This window comes from Salminus brasiliensis, chromosome 6 (assembly GCF_030463535.1).
Source record: "Salminus brasiliensis chromosome 6, fSalBra1.hap2, whole genome shotgun sequence".
Lineage (NCBI taxonomy): Eukaryota > Metazoa > Chordata > Actinopteri > Characiformes > Bryconidae > Salminus > Salminus brasiliensis.
Window position 1 is genome coordinate 5,450,913 of NC_132883.1, and position 21,136 is coordinate 5,472,048.

A 21,136-nucleotide genomic window follows, 5' to 3' on the forward strand; every position below is an offset into this window, starting at 1 on the left:
GAAGACTAATTTATACTCCCTTTACATGCAAAAATTAAGATACAAGATAAGAACAATATAACTGCCACTGCCCACATACTTCTATGCGTCCTATGTGTTGCCATGGATGTTAAGCAATATGTCCTCTAGGGGGCAGTTTAGAGTCAAAGATTTCTGACAACAACAAACATGGCAACAGTGGAGGAGGTAGTAATGATGCACTTACTACAAAAAAAAAGCCGAAAGACGCAGCCGTGTAGACGGTTAAAATTAAAATAATTTTCGGCCTTTTTTTACCGTGTCCATATGGCAGTGGTCATGCTTTGCTCGAACTGTCGGCTGCACTGCCCCAACGGTTTCCAGTGGTACACCTCTGTTCTGTCCGTATCCGTAGGCTTTCGGAGAATGTGCACAAATTCAGACAAAATGAAGGCAGAGTACGGACAGAAGGCTCCGTCCAAATCCGTATTTAACAATGAACATAAATAAGCTGAATGTATCAGTCAGAAGGGGTGTCCACAAACATATACAGACACATAGTGTAAGTTATGAGTATTTTGACTTGATGCTCTGGTGTTTTTAATGCACAGTTACAGTATTGTCTTTACTTAACATGTCATTTAAACAGTTGTATAAAGCATGTATAAAGGTTATGGTGTGATCTAGAGGTCATATTTTATTTTATGCTAATAAGACAGCAAGTAAACACAACTGTGCTTAACAAATGTTCTAATTAATGTGTTTTCTGCAAAGTTTAGAGCACTGCTATTATTCATTTCGAGAATTTAACATATCGGTTAAAAAATTAAGCATAACAATAAGCCACATACTCTGCATGTACAGTTTCTGGTTGTTTTAAAGGTAAAGGCCAACAGATTTAAAAGAGGAACCAGGGCTTTGCTGAACCCAGCTTTAAATGATTTTAATTTTAATTAAAATCTCACACCCAGAGTAGTCCATGTCCATGCTGAGCACTGAGCAGAGTGAAATGGCTGGAGCTTTATCTGTGTTTTTAGTTACTCTCACTATAGTCCAGATTAAAGGTGTCAGAATACAAGCAATACTACCAACCACTGCTACGTAAGTTACTGTTCCTAAGTTCCATTTATGAGGTGTGTGTTTCTCATACTTCTAAAATATACCCTATATGTCCAGATGTTTGCGGACACCCCTGCTAATAAATTCACTCAGCTACTGGAAGTTTCACTCATTGCTGACACAGATGTACAAATGCACCCACATAGCTTGTTTAGTCTATGTAGAGAAGTGTTACCAGTAGAATAGGATTCGCTAGAGCAGATAAACCTGTTGGCACTATGCTTAATGCCAGGCGTGGGCTAGAGGGGTATAAAGAGCAGTGGAAGAACTGTGTTCTCTGGAATGATGAATGATGGTGCTCCGTCCAGTACTTTGGGGATGAGTTGGGGAGTTGGGTTATAAAGTGGGATGGAAATCATCCAACATCCTGACCTCACTAACGATCTTGTCACTGAATTCAATCAAATCCTCACAGCAATACTTCTTCCCTGGACAGCAGAGAGAGTTACTCCAACAAAAGCAGGATGAGGTCTTTTTGAATACTCTTAATCTGTCCCTTTGGAAGAAATGATGAATGAGCAGGCGTCCCAGTACTTTTGTCCATGTAGCTTTGACTTGCTGAGTCAAAACGTCCCATGGAAAGCCTTCTCTGGACAGTAGAGAGAGGTACTCAGACATCCCAATGCTTTTGTCCATATGTTGTAGGGGCTTTTTGCATGGGTATTGAAAGTGTTAGAGTCTAATAAGTGATGATGATGCTTGGCTGCATATTAATCATATATTAAAGCTCCACTGAGAAATAAATGCAAATTTCATGTTTGATGACCAGGGATCATTTGATGACTGGTCCTCTCGCCTCACCAATAAACACACTGCCCATGAGTGGTGCTGCTTTACATATTCACTTCCACCTTTCATCCTGTCCGCATTACTGATTGTGTTTACCTCTAGAATTTGCCATTAAAGGCATATTAAAAGCTCCCCAGACTAAAATGAATTCACCTTGCGTGTTTAGGATGGTATTTGCTTTAGACTCCTGCAGATGCCGTTGCACGAGGATACCTGTGGGGTGTGTAACAGGATTCGTAGATTGAGAAGAGGAGGTGGTACAGTGCGGTGAGCGTCTCGTTGGATGTGTGGAAAATGGGTTGCAAAGCAGATGCAGTTAATGATTGGCTTAAAGGAGTGATTGACTGCATTTGGGCGTGGCCAAAGACCATATAGTGAAGGATTTAGCTGAATCTGCAGGTGTATGGAAGCATACGGTCATACGGGTCTACCAGCAGTGGCAGAAATCCCAGCCTACAGGACATTCTCATAATTCTTGAGCAGAATTGAGCAAAGGCCTCATGATTGTCGTATGTTGATGGTCTGCAGTTCCCTGCGGAGTGTTCTTTCAGAAGTTGGTGGTGAAGAACCTGCACTGACTTGCTGGATGCAAAGCGATTTTCAGTCGCAAACCATGAAACACTGGTGGTCTCTGACCGTCAGTTTTGTCTTTCGGCCACAGTTGGTGGTAAGACCGCAAGACCTATGCTTGGATACATCTGCAAATTCAGCTACTGCCTACTAGGGCTGGGCAATATGGTAAAAATATTGCATCACAATATTTAAACATATTTTCACGATGCACAGTATTCATCAGAATAGACGTGATCGCAGACAAAATGCATCAGTACTGATGGATTTTTAAAAACTACCATCCAAACACTCTCCCATATTTAGTACAGTGATTTTTACTGAAATGTGCTGTACATTATCCCATTAAACCAGACTAATTACACTGTTTGTAATGAAACATGCAGTTGATCAGCGTTCTTTAAGCACTGATCACATCCTCGATATTCTTAAAAATTTTTATCATGTAAATTTATCACGATACTATAAAATAATGTCATATTGCCCAGCTCCTTACTATCATTTCCTACTATCATTAACGTGTGCTAATGTTTAGTCTGGAGAGCTTAGTTTTAGATAATTAAGGATTATTACAATAAAAAAGTGTTTGATTATATTCATTTGAGCCAGTTGATATGATGGATTACCTTCCATATTTAAATGAATTGTTATTGTCATTAATTATGTCATTAAAATAAATTTGCCCAAACAAGAACCCTTCTAAGGGTCAAAAGTCCCCAGAGAAATGAATGCCGTTCACATGTGAGATGATAAGGGATTGAGAACCGGTTCTCTCGCTTTGTAAATAAAAATCCTTTGCCTGTGACTGCATGCTGGAGCTTTACATGCTGAACATAAAAGCACCCTTATCTTAACCTTGCTAGCCCTGCTATACTTCTAAGTGAACAGCAGGTCACATGGTTATGATATCTGAATGGGAGGTCACTGCTCTCTGACTGTGTTCTCTCTAGAACAGAAAGGTAGTTTGCTTTTCCCACCATATACACCACTCTAAAATGTAAAGCTCAGGTTTTCTGTACTATTTTGCTCTGTATCTTGTATTTATTTTTTATTTTTCCCTGGTTGATCATTTTTTTGGCTTTATGCACCATAAACAGTTCATATCATTTTCAACCGCTCTCTATCCTTTAGCATTACTAATGTGTGTAAATGATCTTTGACAGTCGTCCCTGTATTGTGTCTCACAAAGGATGTCCAGGCCAAAACATCCAAACATCACATCCAAACTAATAACTTGAATGTGATTGGAAGGGGCTGGGCTGCTGTACACTGAATTGATGGATATCACAAAAAAAATCCTTGTGCTTGTACACCCAAAGGATTACTAATCAGTAACTACATGCAAAGCAATGCAAACTGGCTGAGTTGTTCCTGAATTATAAAACCCCGGGGGGAGCCAGGAACCACCGGTTGTTCAGAGGAGTGTAAATATGCACTGTGTGGACTCTGTACATTATGAATCTTGGCTTTCATAAAGTTACAAAAGTGGAAAATTAAAAATGAAAAGTATTTGGACACCACTTCTTCATTGTTTTGTCTGAAATCGAGGATGCTATAAAGAGTTTATCCTGCTTTTGTTGGAATAACTGTCTCTACTGTCCAGGGAAGAAGGCTTTCAACTAGATATTTGGAGCAATGCTATGAGGATTTGATTGCATTCAGTGACAAGACAAGACAGTGACAATGACCCCCCAATCGTCCCCAAATCCCCAACTGATCCCAAAAGTACTGGATGGAGCACCACCATCATTCCAGAGAACACAGTTCTCCTACTGCTCCACAGCTCAATGCTGGGAGGCTTTATACCCCTCAAGCCCACGCTTGGCAGTAGGACTGGCGTGGTGCCAATAGGTCAATGTATATCCGCTTCAGAGAGGCCTATTCTACTGGCAGTACTCCTCAACAGGGATTAGACAAGCTATTTGGATGTGCATTTCCACACCTGTGTCAGCAATTGATGCACCGTAAAGTAGCTAAATGCATTCAGTAGAAGGGGTGTCCACATATATTTGGACAGATAGTGGATGAGCCCTTTAGTTTAAAATATAGTTTATTTAAAATAGCATTTTATCATATTCAGAATGAAGCTCATAATGGATGCGTTTTGCAGTAGAGACGTAGGCAGAGTCAAACTATTTCTAAATAGCAGCTTAATCATTGCACCAATCAGATGTTTTGGTATTGTGGCAAACCGCTGATAGATGTAGTGTGACGGAATCGGTCTGGTACAACGAGGGATTCCGAAAGTGTTCACCAGAAATAAGCCTGTGGTTTTTGCTTGTGCTATAGCAGTATTTCTCAACCCTGGCCCTGCACTTTTAGTGTGTTCCCAGCTCATAACACACCTGATCCAACTAATCAGCTGGTTAACAGCCCATTATTGAGTTAAAGGGGCACTGAAATGTGCAGGGCAGTAGGCCTCAGACCAGGGTTTTTGTCATTATGATTATTATTATTTTATTTATTTATTTTTAAATATTTCGTTATTTTATTAGTATGTGTATTAGCATCCTGTCTATACCTGTTCCTTTAGTGTGCTAAGTGTGTAATGCCACTGAATGCAAAATTTTCCTCAGGATCAATAAAGTATCCATCCATCCATCCCACTAGTAATACAGTATCGTCATATTTTGGGTGCTTGTTTAGATGTTCCACTCTATTGGTGAGAATTTATTTTACTAATGTATTTGTTTCTTTCAGCCATGGACCCATCCATCACCTTGTGGCAGTTCCTGCTGCACCTGTTGGATGACCAGAGCCACCGGCACCTGATCTCCTGGACATCTGGCGACGGCGAGTTTAAGCTGCTTGATGCTGAGGAGGTGGCGCGGCTTTGGGGGCTCCGCAAGAACAAAACCAACATGAACTACGACAAGCTAAGCCGCGCTCTGCGCTACTACTACGATAAGGTGGGTGCACGTGGACGTGGAGAGACTGGCAGACTGTGTAGGTTTTACAGATTTGTGCTTGTGCTGTTTTGTGATTTCCAAAGTAGAAGAATTTTCAGGTTTGCTGTGTATGTGTGTGTGTGTGATAGAAAGAGAGAGAGGGGGAGAAAGAAAGGAAGGAAGAAAGGCCCGAAAATGAGTCATTGTCCTTAGAGGGACCTGACTTTTAATATAACACTCTGTGGCTGGGAAACTCACTCTTAGTGTGTAAGGTTGGGCCGATGTGGGAGCGGTTTAATATTATAGGAGCTGAATCTTCACAGTGTACAGTATGTTTTAGGTAGCATATCAATAACTTTTTTGAGGTTAGTAAGATCACAATGTTGGATGATCACCACCCCACCTCATCTCCAACTCCACTTCCCAGAAGTATTGGACGGAGCACTGTGCATCATTCCAGAGAACACAGCTCAATGCTGGGGGACTTTATACTCTTCTTGCCCACACCTGACATTAGACAGCATGGGGTCATTATACGATTCATGTTGATCTTTGCAGAGAGTCCTTTTATATTGGCAGTGCTTCTCTACAGGGACTAGACAAGCTGACAGATGTGCATTTGCACATCTGTGTCTGCAGTGGGTGCAACTTCAAGTAGATGAATGCATTCATTAGAAGGAATGTCTGCAAACATTGGGACATATAGTATGTATTCTGTTCATGAAAACATCCCCAAAGCTCTCCTAATCTATTAGTATTATTTATGATTGGTATCCAACACCTGGTACCCTATTCTAGCGATCTTAGACGAGCCGTCAAGAGTACACTGTTTAGCTTGATTTAGGGCTATCGCAACGGCGGAAATGTGCAAAAGGCATGTACTAAGTCTCTTAATAAATCATTGGTGTGTTTTGGCCATAACATGCAATGACCCAATCAGCTTGTCGCTCGCCATTCCCTTTAAGAGCCAGGTGCGGATTGCTTATTCAGTGGCACAATGGGTGTACACGCATTGGGCACGCGCCTGTGTTGACAATTCACTGCCAAGATAGTGATGTTGAAAATCTGACTATTGACGTCTGCCTAGGTTGTTTTCAGTCAGTGTTTTTTGTTGCCCAGATAGCAACACACCAGAAATTTACCGTAACACACCTCATTTCGAGACCACCACGCCTATGGTGATATATTCACAAGCACCGTTGCTATTTAAACCACGTAGGCAGAAGGCGTAAAAATAGACTGTTGGTGGGGTGTAAGATAAATGGTAAATCAGTGCTTAATGATGATAAATCAGGTGAGCTGGTGATGGAATTGAAAACATTCATGTGCTGGCTGAGGGCAACTCCTTCCTTAAAAATGTGTTACTTTTTACTGTATTTATGTTTACCTGTGTGCGTTCTAGTGCAATCTGGAGTTTTTACAAGCATAAAGTCCTAAATAGAATTCCAGAATTCCCATCCGGTCGTTTCCTTGTTAATATGCTGTATTAGTTATTTTGCCCAGTCTAAGGCCTTGGCAGTAAGGAGCAGTAATGTGTAATTCCGAGATAGGAATGTTGAGTAATTCCTGCGTGTTATGAGAAAGTACTTCAGTATTTTGACTTGATGCTCTGGTGTTTTTAAACAGAATATTATAAAGAAGGTCAGCGGCCAGAAATTCGTCTACAAGTTTGTGACCTTTCCTGACCCCAATTCGGCTGACGGGCTCAGGGGGCCTGAAGATGGCCAGAGGGTCAGTGGTGGAGAGAAGGTAGACGTGTCCCTCCAGCCCAAATCAGCAGGGGGCGCCGGCGCCACCACGGGCTGTCTGTCCAAGAACCTGCAGACGCAGCGCTCTTCCCCCAGCTCAGTACAGCGCAGCTCCCGCAACGACTATATGAAGTCTGGCCTCTACTCCACTTTCACCATCCAGTCCCTGCAGGCACCCTGCAAGAGCTCCCCCAAACCCATCAAAACAGAGCTCCCCGTGGACAGCACACCCAAAGCGGCCAGCCTGGACCAGCCAGTACATGAGGTAAGCCCACTAGGAGGTGTTGCCCTAACTGCCACATTCCGATTATGTCAAACAGTGAAAACGGCACAAATGGAGATACAAGTATATGCATGTGTTTTTTCTGTGGCTTTGGTTTGATTGGTGCCGTGCGTCTTTCCTTCAGGTGCGAGTGTGTCAGAATGAAGGGTCACAGAGTACAGTGCAAACTCCACCTACAGTGGACAACAGCAGCCTGCAAGTAATAGTGACCCACCCTTCACCCTGCGCCACGCCTGCCCTCAGCCCACAAACCCCCTCTGGTTCTACCGCTGCCCCTACGGTGAGTTTACGATCATGAATTGTACCTGTAACTCTCATCAGTTTAGAACTGTGATCAGTGACTGGTGACTGGTAATCAGGGCTTAGTGAGGAGCAGGTAGGGTAAAAAACAGCCAACCCAAGACTTTTCTGCCTCAGACGTTGTCACACCGCCCAGTCGAAAGGTTGCCACCCACCGCTACGTTATAGACAAATCCTCTCTATTAGATGATCAGTTGATGTAGAATTTTCAACCACTTGGCGGAACAGGTTTGGAACAGCAACTGAGAGCAAAGCACTCCAAAGCTACACTCTATGGACAAAAGTATTGGGACACCTGCTCATTCATTGTTTTTTTCTGAAATCAAGGGCATTAAAATAGAGTTTATCCTGCTTTTGTTGGAGTAACTCTCTCTACTGTCCAGGGAAGACGTCTTTCTACTAGATTTTGGAGGAGAATTGCGGTGAGGATTTGATTATATTCAGCGACAGGAGCGTTAGTGAGATCAGAATGTTGGTTGATCATCCCCAACTCCTCAACTCATCCCATAAATATTGATGAAGCCCCATCATTCCCTGGAGTCCTGTTCCATTGGCAATACTTCTCCACAGGGAGTAGACAAGCTCTGTGTGTGTGTACATTTGCACGTCTGTGTAAAGTAACTGAATGCATTTAGTAGATTTAATAGGCGTGTCCACAAACATTTGGACATTGGTGTATATCAATCTGCTCATCATTTCAGGCCTGAATCAGTTAGATATCTGGGTTTCTGTGTGACTAGATCTATGCGCTGTCTCTGCTGATTATTTTCCCTACCAGAAAATGTGTCCTGGTAGCAGGTTTTCAGCACTGTGCCTTGCTGAGCCTATTTGTGCCAAGACTGGCAGGGGGTGTGTGGGGAGGGGACTCCCAACATTGTACGACATACTGTCACACAGAGTGTCCACAGGGTCACTATGAGGATATTTCTGCACTGTGAAGACTCTCATTGTAATGTCAAATAGTCGTATTAGGTCTGATTTACTTTTGTTGTGATTCAGGCTTACACGCAAACTGTTTATTATAACGGGTGTTGTCTCAGCAGCTTATTTGGCAGCTAAGCATAGTGTTGTACCAGCCAATGAGTTTTGTCAAAGCCATGTCATTGTCATGCTGTGTTGGCCCTGGACCTGTTATGTCTCAATAGGCCCTGCTGTGGTCTGTTGTGAGTAACAGTGGCCCATATTTATCAATCCTCTGAGAACAAAAGTGATGATCTAAGGATGTTTTTTCCCCCCATCCTTAAAGGAGTAATTACATGTACAGGTCTGATCTGAATCAGAATTACCTCTCTTACTGCATGCTTCTGAAAATGAAATATGGGATGTCGCCTCTCTATTTCTGCAGAGTTTTCAGCCACAGAAGAGCCAGGGATTAGGTGATCCTCCACAGATCTACCTGACCAGTGTGTCGGACCCCAGCTCGCTGACGCCCCTCATCCCGTTGACTCCTGTGGCCACTGGGGACTGTGTGGTCAATCCTCAGCAGGGTCACCCCGTGTTTGTGGTAATAAAACCCCCATCTGTGGGAGGAGCCAAAGAGCAGAGCCTCTCAGCTGGAGAAGAACTTGTAGATCAGCTGGAGATTGTAGATCTGGATGTCAAACCTGAAGCTGAGGTGAGCTTTAAGAGTTTTGCTCATATACGTTCTTTAGAACCTATAAATATAAATCAACGGACAGCAAACTAACAAAAGCAGCAGCACAGTGGAGCTCCAGTTATTCTTGAGAACCATAACAAGAATCCATGAGCTGAATGAGCAAAAGTGAGCATGAAAGGCTACAATTTGGAGCTAGCCCACAGAGTTTAATATCATTTAAACACACTAAATAGACAAAAGTATTGGGACTCCTGTTAATTCTCCTGTTTCCTCTGAAACCAACGATGTTCAAGACTTTATCCTGCTTTTGTTATAGTACCTGTCTCTGCTGTACACAAAAGGCAGAAACATTAGTGGGGTCAGGATGTTGGATGATTGCCACCCCATCTCATCCCCAACCCATCCTAGAAGTATTGGATGGCGCACTACCATTTCAGTTCTTCCAAAGCTCCACAGCTCAACGCTCCTATTCCTATTCTATTGGCAGTACTTAATACCACTTAATAGTAACTGGCTCTAACTGGATGTGATAGTCTTTGATGAAAACTGGAAACTGCTCTTTCTGTGCACCCTGGGAAGACTTTTTTTTATATGTTCCCTGTTACTATGTTCTTTCATTCTCCTTTTCTAGACTCTACCTGCATCTGCTACTGTGGCTACAGAGGCTCCAGTCCCTGAAGACACCTCTCCACCCTGCCCGGAGCCTGTGACGCAGCCAGTAGTAGAGGGAGAACCGAAGGTTAAGCCTGAGCAACCTGGTATGTCACAGTATACCTTTTTTCCATAAACTACCATTTTTAACTCAGGAAAGCCAGTTTCATTAGCTGATTAGTTGGATCAGGTGTTTTGGCGGTTGGAGAATGAGGTGTAAAATGTCCAGGACCATGATTAGAAACCACTGCTTTAAGAGGTTGCCTGTGGTGAAACATTAACATTTGTATTCTTGGTATAATGTTTGCAATTATTGCTGTTTATTAGATGATGTGGTGAGCCTTAGGTTGTAGACTCGTATTCATGCTTTTGGGAAGTTGCAGCCACCAAAGGGTTCTGATCCTTTTTGAAGTTCTTCATAGAGAGTTCTTCATTGAGTTCTTCTCCTTTTTGTTCTTACCCAGCGGAAGACATCAGCACGCCTCCGGAATCCCACCCAGCATCCGCACAGGAAGTCCAGCCTCCGAAATCGAAAAAGCCTCGCGTGCTTGAGCTTCCTTCTTCTCCCTCACAGCTGGCCCCTGGTGTTTCGCTGGATAAGGTCAACGCTGCAGTCAACAGCCTTCTGGCCCCGGGCAGCTCCACAAACACCCTCACACCCACCGTTATCACCTCACACGCCCTGGTGAGTGACTGAGGCACTGGTCTTAAACAGGTTTACATTCAGAAGCTTATTATAGTCACTCGCTTTGAATTAAAAGGCTAGTAGCAGGATTGATGGTAATTTTTTCCATTATTTTTTTTCTATGAAGTGCTTTACAAGCGATGGACAAAACATGATATTAAAGATGTTAAAGTAGGTTTAAAAACTCATAAATTCTTCTGAAATAACAATGGATGCATAAAAAAGTAAATAAATAACAGTACTATATGGGCTCCGACTGGCTCAGCTGTCTAATGCGCTACCACTATGGCCAGGGGGTCGCAAGTTCGAATCCCGAACCATGCCTCTTTGCCGTCAGCGACCGGAGTTGCCTGTGCTCTCTCCAGGTGGGTAGATGGTGCTCTCTTCTCCCATCACTCATAAGCAATGTTGGCCAGCACAGGCGTTTATTAGCTGGTGTGGTGGAGCTGGGGACCCGCGGGCTGTGTTGGCAGCCTGGCGATGCCACATTGGTGGCAGTTTGAAAAGAGGCATGTATATAGGAGGAAAATGTGTCCTTACCGTCCTTGTGTCGGGACCTTTACTAGTGCTAGGGGGCGCTACATACAGATGGATTAATTGGCAGCACAAGTTTAAATTAGTTAATTTTTTTAAATAGCGTTATTTAACACTAAATAATGATATTAAAATAGTGTTATATATAAATAAAGTGGTAAAATGTTAATTAAATAAAGATTAAATCAATCTAATATCCAGATTCACTAAATATATTTGTAGTTTACTTTTAAAGGTGTCAGTATTTTCAGCTCCTCTCACTGCTACTCAAAACTGTTTAAGTTAAGGTTTGGAGCGAAATGGCCAAAAGCAGAAGCACAAGCTTCTTTCAAAGCAAAAGCATTTCGGAGGGGTAGTCTGGAGCACACTGCACTAATATAGCTAATAAAGGCATTTAAATCCAGTATGAAAACAAACAGTTAACCAATGTGAAGACTTTAAAGTTCAGTGTAATGTGTGCTCTCCCTTTTGTCCACAGGTTGGTTTAGATGTGGTGGTTTCCTCTTAGGCAGCAGTGGTAAATGTGGATGTGTGTCAAATGTACTGAAACCTTTTTAGGTGCTGAAGCTTTTTTTTCCTAGCGCCTGATGGTTTAGTGTCCCACTCACACAGAAATTAGTTCTGAACTAAGTCACCTCTGGTAGGACGTGGGGGTGTTTCCTGGGTAAACATTAAAGGATCGGTGAGGTATTTTTGAGCCAGATCAGTTTTTATCAGATCGCCTGTGGCATTGCTGTCCCTATGCAGAGGATTAGAATCTTTAACTTATTCATGTTAAAGATATTTGATTGATAGAGTTCTGAAATACTTTTTATGGACAAAAGTATTGGGACAACTGGTCATTCAGTGTTCTTCTGAAATTGAAGGTTTTATAAAAAGAGTTCATCCCACTTTTGTTGGAGTAACTGTCTCTACTGTCCATGGAAAGCTTTTCTGCTAGATTGTGGAGCATTTTGAAGGATTTCATTGCATTCCACTACCTCGTCTCATTCCCAATTCCTCAGCGTATCCCAAAAGTACTGGATGGAGCACGAACCATCATTCCAGAGAACACAGTTCCACTGTATACCCCTCTACCCCACGTTCATTTTTAAATGACCCATCTGTTCACCAATGTTGCCAGATGTTGTTATCTGGTCAAATGTAGGTTGTGATTTTGTTGGGTGACCAAAATTCAACGTCAGATCAAAGTACAAAGCCAGCATCAGTTTGATGTAGAAGTAGTTGTGAGGTATGAGGACCAAACCCCAATATCTTCTAATGGGATTAGACGTTATATTTTTTGATGTTGTCAAAGTCATGGTGTTGAGTAACCAATTAATGTTGATAACCAATTAACCAACACACTCGTTAGTACTCTTCCCCCTATGACCTGTAAAGCTCCCGACACTGGGAGGGGGGTGGCTGCCACATGCCTCTTTTGACATGTGCAACCAGCCACTGCCTCTTTTGCAACTGCAAACCCACACACTCTAAGGACAGCGTTGGGTCCCCACCTCTGATGCATCGGCTAGCAGATGCCTGTGATGTGGGGAGTGAGAGCAAAGCCAATTGTGCTCTCTCTGGCTCCGGCTGCTGGTGGCAGGCGGTGTTTGGGTCATAGTGGCAGCACCTTAGTACAGCACCTTAGGACCACATGGAGCCCATGAAATTCTGACATAATAGAAAGAACGACCGTTAGGTTAAAATTATGTCAAAAATTTAAAAACTGCAAAAATAGAGAGACAGGGTTTTACATGGCAACAATGATACACCTAAACACACACAGGATGAATGGAGGGATTTTCTCAGCAATGGAATATAGACCATAAAAGCAAAACACTCAATTATTATTTAATGTTTGACTGTATGTTAGCCTGAGCATTATGTTGTGGTCAGAAACTTTACGCCTATTTAATGTTAATAAAATTGACCATTCCAAAGTTAATGCAGTATAATAGCTGCCAATCTGTGCAGCCCTCTACAGCCCTATTTTCTGAGCAGGCGTCCACAGTTCTGTGTGACAGTGTGTATTTTGAGCAGCAGGTTTGTTTTAAGCGTCTGCAGTGAGGTCTTTTCTCATTCTGTGACATATGAATTCACAGTCACAGAAGCCACCCACGAGGCAGACCCAGGGAAAGAACAGCGGGGGCGGTGCTGACGCGACATGCGATAATTCATTAAGAAAATGCAGCTCGGTTTCTGTTTATTAGGAGGTTTCTTAATTGGGTGGTAGGAAGGATGCATAAAATGGTCTGAGTGGGTCTTAAAATTAGGCCAGCTAAAAAATGCTGTGTTTCTGACCCAGAGTAAACCATTAGAACGTCTCAATGATCGGGGGGGTGTTGTGTCTAGAACCAGGCTTATCTGAGTCTGGAAAATAGACTAGCGAGGTTATCAGGAAAACAGATCTACTCTCACTGTTCTCCGCTGACGGCAGATCAGTGTGACCTGTTTGTGTTTATGAAAGGTGAGAACTGGGTTTTGTGGCTTGTAGCGTTTCTAACTCACTCACACCTTTTTTTACAGTGTTGGTTATATTCAGGGCAGGGGCCTCCACTGGCTCCACAGCAAACGGGTAGCTGCGCTGTTTCAGCTACAGAACAAAGACATGAAAGACCAGAGCTGTGTTCAAAGACTGTGCCTTTATTTCTCTCTCTCTCTCTCTCTCTCTCTCTCTTTCTCTCTCTCTGTCTGTCTCTTTCTCTCTGTCTCACTCTCTCTCCCTTCATTCTCTCTCTTCTTCATTTATCTCTCTCTCTCTCTCTCTCTCTCTCTCTCTCTCTCTCTCTCTCTCTCTCTGTTTCTGTGTCTCTCTCCCTCTTTCTCTCTCTCTCTCTCTCTCTCTCTCTCTGTCTGTCTCTCTTTCCCTTCATTCTCTCTCTCTCCTTTCTTTTTTCTCCTCTGCTCCCTTTGTCTCTTGCTCTCTCATTCCTTTCTCTCTCTGTCTCTCTCTTTCCCTCTTATTTTTTCTCTCTCTGTCTGTCTATCTGTCTCTCTCGGTCTGTCTCTCTCCCTCTGTTTGTGTCTCTTTCCCTTCATTCTCTCTTTCTCTCTCTCTCTCTCCCTTCATTCTCTCTCTCTCTCCTTTCTTTTTTCTCCTCTGCTCCCTTTCTCTCTCGTTCTCTTGCTCTCTCATTCCTTTCTCTCTCTCTCTCTCTCTTTTTGCATTCATAGCTTTTTCTCTCTCTTGCTGTCATTCTTTGTTCTCATTGTGTTCTGTCATTTTCTGTTGTCACTCTCTCTCTCGCTCTCTCTCGTATGTATTTCTTTTATTCTCGCTCTCTGTCACTCTCACACACACTTCCTTTCATTCTTTTTCTGTTTCTCTCTCCTGCTGTCTTTTTGTTCTCATTGGGTTCTCATACTTTCTATTGTCTCATGCTCTCGCGCTGTCTCGCTCTCTTGAAATTTCTTTTCATTCTCGTTTCTGTCTCTGATTCTTTGTTCTTATTGTCTTCTCTCTCTCTCTCTCTTACAGACTCCTGTCTTGTTGACGCCGAGTCCCCTCCCGTCCACCATTCACTTCTGGAGCACTCTGAGCCCCATCGCCCCGCGCAGCCCGGCCAAGCTCTCCTTCCAGGTGAAACTTCCTTCCTGTTTCCAGATTCACAGCACGGCCACGTCCAGCCATCTGTTGCCCCCCAGTGCATCACTTCATTACTGAGGACAGGCCGCACTACTGACACACTGCCGCTCCGCAGTCACCACCAAGCTTCTGCCAGTGACCGCTGCCAGTTTCAGTCAGTCTGACCAGAGGCTGCTTTGCAGTGTTTTTATATAAGAGCAGAGGCTCTTTAGCTATTTAAGGGTGCAGATGGGCTCTTTGTTTTATGCTTTAGCAGCCAGCAGTATACAGGAAAGTCTCGTCATTGGGTTTAGATTTTATATCCGACAGCTCTGTTAGAGAAGGTTATTTCCCCCTCTGCTGGATCAGGATGGTATTTCTGGGCAGCATGTAGCAGAAATCACACTGGAGGGCTTTTGTGAAGGTACACTCTCTGAGAACATGGTACCAACATGTCATTAAGGTGGTACCATATTCCTTGTGGTTGCAGTGCCCCTGTACACGAGTGTAGCGTACCTTTTATTGTACACAGGTGGAGCTTTAGGACCTTGTTGTGCTTTTTTAGGGTACATTTAAATCATAGTGGCAGTGCAGATGATCTACAGTTCATCTGTAGAAACCTATGGATTTTCTTTTTTTCTTTCTTAATGTGTCTGTGAACACACACAGCTTTTTAAATCAGGTCTGAGACATTTTTATGTGTGGTCCAAGGTTACAGTACTACACAGTGCTGTGCAACAATTTTTGCCACCCAAGCCCATTATTTAAAAGCATTTCTCTCAGAGGTTTTCAAAACTAGAAACTCCAGATCCCATTAGAACAAATGCAGGACAACATAAATACAGTAAAAAGGAACAAGAGTTTCTCACTCTGAAGAAAGCAGTTGTGATCGTGTGAGCTAGTCTGAAGGACAAAGCTTGGTTCCAGGTTTCTACTGGTCACTCCATACTGGTTGCAGTTGTGATCGCGTCATCCAAAATGTCATTGTTCAGTATAAATAATCAAGACAAGACAACCATATTCACCATTTGGCCTCTGCCTTTAATCCATCTAAGCATTGAACACACACATACTAGTGATCAAACACACACACACAGCGACCGTGGGCAGCCGCGCTGCAGTGGTAAGGGAGCAGGGAGGGTGAAGGGCACAAACAACCCTGTCATCAATAGCCCGATGCTCTAACCGCTGAGCCACCACTGCCCCAGTCTTTTCACATATTTAGCCAAACATCAAAAGTTTTTTTTTTTTGCTTTTATTGCCATTAACATTTCAGACGAATAATTTCAATCACAGAAAATTCTAGTTTTTTTTGTCACATACACAGTTAATCACAGTACAACTAGCAGTGAAATGCTTTGATAACTGTCCACTGACATGAAACAACAGGATAGAAAATAAAGTAGACTATATAAAATAAGATCAAATAAAATAACTCAAGTCATAAATATAAAATATACACATTTACACAAAGTACTAAAGAGATATTCAAAACAGGGATGAGTTGTCAAGTGTACAGTGAAACAAGTGCTAAGTAGATATGCAACATAATGTTCACCAGAGCAGGAGGTACTAATTATTATAATAAGTGATTATGTTCAAAGTCCTGCATCCCTAGTTGTAGTCAAGTCAAGTCAAGTCAAGTGGGTTTTATTGACATTTCAACTACATACAGAGTACACAGTGAAACGAAACAACGTTCCTCCAGGACCATGGTGCAACATAGACGGTGCATACAAAACACAAGTGCAACACAATACAAGTGTGGACAGACAACACAACACAGTACAGACAGAGAATAATAAATAATTGGGGGTAGTGTGCAAATTATGCAGTGTGTAATAAATATTGAGTCCAGTGAGGTAGTAAAGTTATTAGTGCAAATGCTTTGTGCAGAAATGCTTCCCATTTTATCTGGGGTAAAATGGGATGAACATTTGTAATGAACACAGTGATGGAAACCACAACCTTAGTGGGAATGTTATTATTGTTTATTCTAAAGTTTTACTAAAGGATCCAGATAAGGAGCTTTTCATGCTAATTTTCACTGTCGCCTAAATCTTTTGCACAGTACTGTCTTCTTTTGGAGATCATGACTGTAAGAAGGAGAGTCTGGTCAAAAAAAATCCCTGTTTGTTGCTGCATGTACTGTTAGCTGTTATTATGACTGACCCAGCACATTCCCATACCACACTTCACCAATGTGATTGGTTGCTTTCGCTTTCTTGTTCCCATAAAGTTTGTCTGGAAGCAGAGAGAGAACCGATCGAGTAGAGTGTTTATCAGCAATTTGGTGCTCGATTTAACATTACATCGCAAGCTCCCCTCCCACCCGGCGCAAAACCCCTTCCTGTGTTCCTGCATGTGGATCATTCACGTGAGCATATTGACTTAAGGTTGACTTAACTAGGTCACAGGGGCCGGTCATTTACATAGGTCATTTATAAAGCATCAGTGTGAGGGCAGAGATATCATGCAGCGTTCTTCTCCAAGGACTTGTATTAGTGTTGTGGGGGTTTTCCATTTTTTTTTTCCTTCTCCCCTCCTAGCCAGGGAAATGAACCCTAGTTATCCACTACATCAACCGCTGCAGATCTATTATCAGAAAATCTGCTGGTCAGTGGAAGACGTTTTCAGCAGATTGCATTGTCCCGATTGTGTTTTTCAAAAAGTATCCATATACATCTCTTATGAATGATCTGTAACTGTAGTCGTATTAGCAGGTCAACAGGTAAGCTGATTTAGCTACCAGTCATGCTGTTAGCCATTGGCAGCCGGGAAACCGAGAGAGCACAACTAGCTTTGCTCTTTCCAGGGTGGGTAGATGGCGCTTTCTCCCCACATCACTCCAGTGCAGTGCTGGCTGGATGCAGCAGAGCTGGGTACATGGCATTTTCCTCCAAGTGCGTTGGTTGCATGGCAATGTGGCATTTGCGGCAATATGGAAAAAGAGGCACTGGCCGGCTGGCTCCATACTCCCAGTGCTAAAGCCAGCCAATACTAAATTCTAAAACAATACTAAAATATATAATGTGCTTTGATTTTCTTTAATTCACTTCCACGTTTTTTCTAGATTTGTAGACGTAAGAAAAGTCATTCATTCACATTCATGTTGTCATACATATGCATTGTTTTTCTGTTCGTGCACACACACACACATCTGTCTCCAGTGATATAATCTACTGCTGTAAAGTTAGCTTCATATTTGGCATTCATGAGTCTGAATTATCTGCTTATTCACCATTTATCCAAAATGTAGATAAATCAGTTTAATTACAGTTAGCTCTGAACTTTGCTTTTTTTATTATAGTATTTCACAAAGATCCAGCCACAACGCATTGCCCTCATAAATAGGCTTCCTATATATATATATATATATATATATATATATATATATATATATATATATATATATATATATTAGAGAGAGAGAGAGAGAGATAAAATATGTGAATTATATACATAGACATTCAGGTGTGCCTGAACTAAATACAACCCAGGAATTGTTTTTAGATGCTTACAGGAGAATAAAGGAATTCTCTCATGGACAAGAATTACCAAAAAAAAAAAAAAACAGGAATCGAATTAAAGGAAATGTAAGCACAAATTACAAATAGTTTCCTCAAATTAATATTCATCATTACCTGTGACCACTCCCGGCGTCCGTAACACAATGTTAATATGACATATCAGAAACCTAGATGAAAGAAAGAAGAGTGATGCAGGATCTTCACCCACTCACTTCACTATATCTCGTCCCAGCAGCTAAGGTAGCTCAGATTGTCAGATCACACGGGCAGCTTATTAACGCTCTGACTGTGATCTCTGTTTTGAAGCGTGTAACATGCTTGTAACCTAATTTATCTTTGTCGTCCTGATAGTTCCCCTCCAACGGAAGCAATCAGATCCACATCCCAGCCTTGAGTGTGGATGGCCTGTCCACTCCTGTCGTACTGTCACCGGGGCCGCAGAAACCATAGCCTGTGATTGTGCTCCCTTACTTGCCTTCGTGGTGATTGACTTCCAGCCCAGCCAATGAGAGGCTGACGACAGGTAATGAACAGACAGCACACTCCATAACAGACCCCGATTGGTGTTCAGAAGAGCTTCCGGCCCAGCGACGGTTGAGCAGGAGGAGTGCACTCTCAGCCTGGCCAGAGCAGCCCCTGCTTCAGGACGGAAAGGTGGCATTTTACAGACAAAATACTCTTAAAGTTTTGTTTTGGAGTTTTTTTTTTCTTCGTTCTTGTACATTTATTTATTTTTGTCAGATATTTTGGTGCATCTCTCTTTCCCTTTGTAAGGAGCACTCTGAAATTTTGGGTATTGAACTTTGAGCTCTTTCTTCTCTTTTTCTTTCATCAACTGCTCATCAATGGCAGTGTTAATTGACGTCACGAAGAAGCAGATATTGCTTTCAGTGTATGATTCGTTGGACGTCGTTTCTTCATTTTCTTATGAGAGACATTAAGATGAAATATGGCGGAGGACAGACAGAGGGCAGTGAAAGCTCACTTATTTGTTTGGAACTTATGATCTTGCAAAGCACCCGTCATCTTGAACCTTCTACGTTTTTTAAAAGACTTAAAAAAAAAAAAAAAAAAAAGAACTGATATTTTAACGATTCTGGATTCTGACCAAGGATAGCAACATGGAATCTATTTTGCTAAAGACATTTATCAACAGTGGAATGACAAGGCCATCCATTGACATGTGGAAGAGGAAACAGGAAGAGGAGGAAAAAGAAGCACGATCTTCACCGATCAACTCCTTGTCAAGACGCAGAATGTATCGATGTTAGCTTTTAGGCTTTGACATCATTCCTTTCTCTATGAACTCTCTCCTTGTACAGATTGATATGCTCCCATTCCGGGTGTAAGTCCTTTTGTTTGTTAGTTTTTTTTGTCCACTCTGCGACGGAGACCTCCTGAAAGGAAAGAAGCCTCGTCAGCGCCGTGAGGAAACTTTTGTAGGTTTATGTTCTGTAAATTTTCGTTTATGGTTTGTTTTAAGAAAACACCAGAGGAGACCAAAGACCAGCGATTTGTATAGTATCCAGTTAAGTATCTCTGTATGTGCTGCAGCATTCGTCTTTCTCACTGTCCTTGATCTCTCTGTCTCTCTCTTTTGCTCTTGCTATAGTTCTCTCTCTCTTACAGAGCCCCTAAAGTGGGATGATCATTGTTTTTAATAAGGTGTGGCTATGAGATAATATTGTGTAAGCACAAAATAATATATTGAGGCCACAAGATAAAATACTGGGGGCAGGTGACATTATAGTGGAAGCACAAAATATATTGTGGCCACAACTTAATATATTGAGGCCATGAAAAAATTGCAGCTGAGGCTGCAAGATAAAATACTGTGGGCACATAAAAATATATTGAAGCTGCAATATTGTATAGTGATGAGGACAAGAAAATATACTGTGGGCAAATATAATATTCTGAGACCACAAGATAATATAGAACACAAAAAATATATTATAATATATTGTGGCCTCAAGGTTATATATCAAGAACACGAAACAATATATTATGGCTGCAAGATGATATACTAAGGACATCGGAAAATATGTTGTGGCCACAAAATAATATACTGTTGAAGGCACAAGATACTATATTAAACCCCTGAAATTACTGTAGGCACAATACAATATATTGAGGCCACAAGATAATTTATTGTGGCCACAAGATAATTGTGCCCTAAAATAAGAATCTGTGTTCTCAATATATTATGTTTTGGCCATGTCTTTTTAAGAACAATTACCATTTCTCCTTAGGGGCTTTCTCCATATTTTTCATATGAAAGGGCTACAGGATTCAGCATGCTACCAAAACGTTAACCTTTAACGTTTGTCAGCTACAAATCCACAGTGAATGTAAAAAAACAAACAAAAAAAACACACACACACACACACACACACACACACACACACATATATATATATATATATATAAAATTTGGTATTTGGTATGAATATGTTTGTTTATTTCACGTCGTAAATAGCTGACAATGATCCAGTTTGGAGCAGAACAGGTCAGTATGACTGTTAATGCTCTTTGGACAGTAATTTTGTATGAACTGATCAGTCACTACACTCCTTTTCTCTGTTGTATGCTCAATGAAATTCATTTAGAAGTTGGGTGATTTTAGGTATAAGCTTGATTCTCGTCTCAAAGCTGTGAAATGTTCATTTTTTTTCTTTTTTTTGTGCAAAAGTGGAAATGATCAAGCAGGCATGTTTCCACTGTTTTGTTTGTGTTTTGTTTTTTTCCCCATGATAAACAAAAGTAATAGGATCATGAAATTCCATTTAGCTGTTTGAAATTCCAGAGGCTGTCTTGCGATTGCAGCCGTTTCATCCATTCTGCAGCTCGGCTGGCTCTGGGCTGGCTCGTTCAGGGTGGGGGTGTGGGGGGGGGGGTTAAGACATTACAAGTCTTAAAGCTTGTTTACTTGTGCTG

At 41.9% G+C, this 21,136-nt stretch overlaps 1 protein-coding gene across 1 annotated transcript in view; it reads left to right on the forward strand.

Moving 5' to 3' along the window:
• The window catches only part of elk1 (ETS transcription factor ELK1), a 29,729-nt gene extending 8,671 nt beyond the window's left edge, over positions 1-21,058 (forward strand). Inside the window, exons 2-9 of the mRNA XM_072680811.1 lie at positions 5,137-5,345; positions 6,951-7,337; positions 7,480-7,635; positions 9,001-9,270; positions 9,884-10,010; positions 10,368-10,588; positions 14,583-14,684; positions 18,551-21,058. Of these exons, the coding sequence (XP_072536912.1) occupies positions 5,137-5,345; positions 6,951-7,337; positions 7,480-7,635; positions 9,001-9,270; positions 9,884-10,010; positions 10,368-10,588; positions 14,583-14,684; positions 18,551-18,649 (1,571 nt within the window). The 3' untranslated portion in view covers positions 18,650-21,058. The remainder of the gene's footprint in view (positions 1-5,136; positions 5,346-6,950; positions 7,338-7,479; positions 7,636-9,000; positions 9,271-9,883; positions 10,011-10,367; positions 10,589-14,582; positions 14,685-18,550) is intronic.
• Positions 21,059-21,136: the final 78 nt, after the last annotated feature.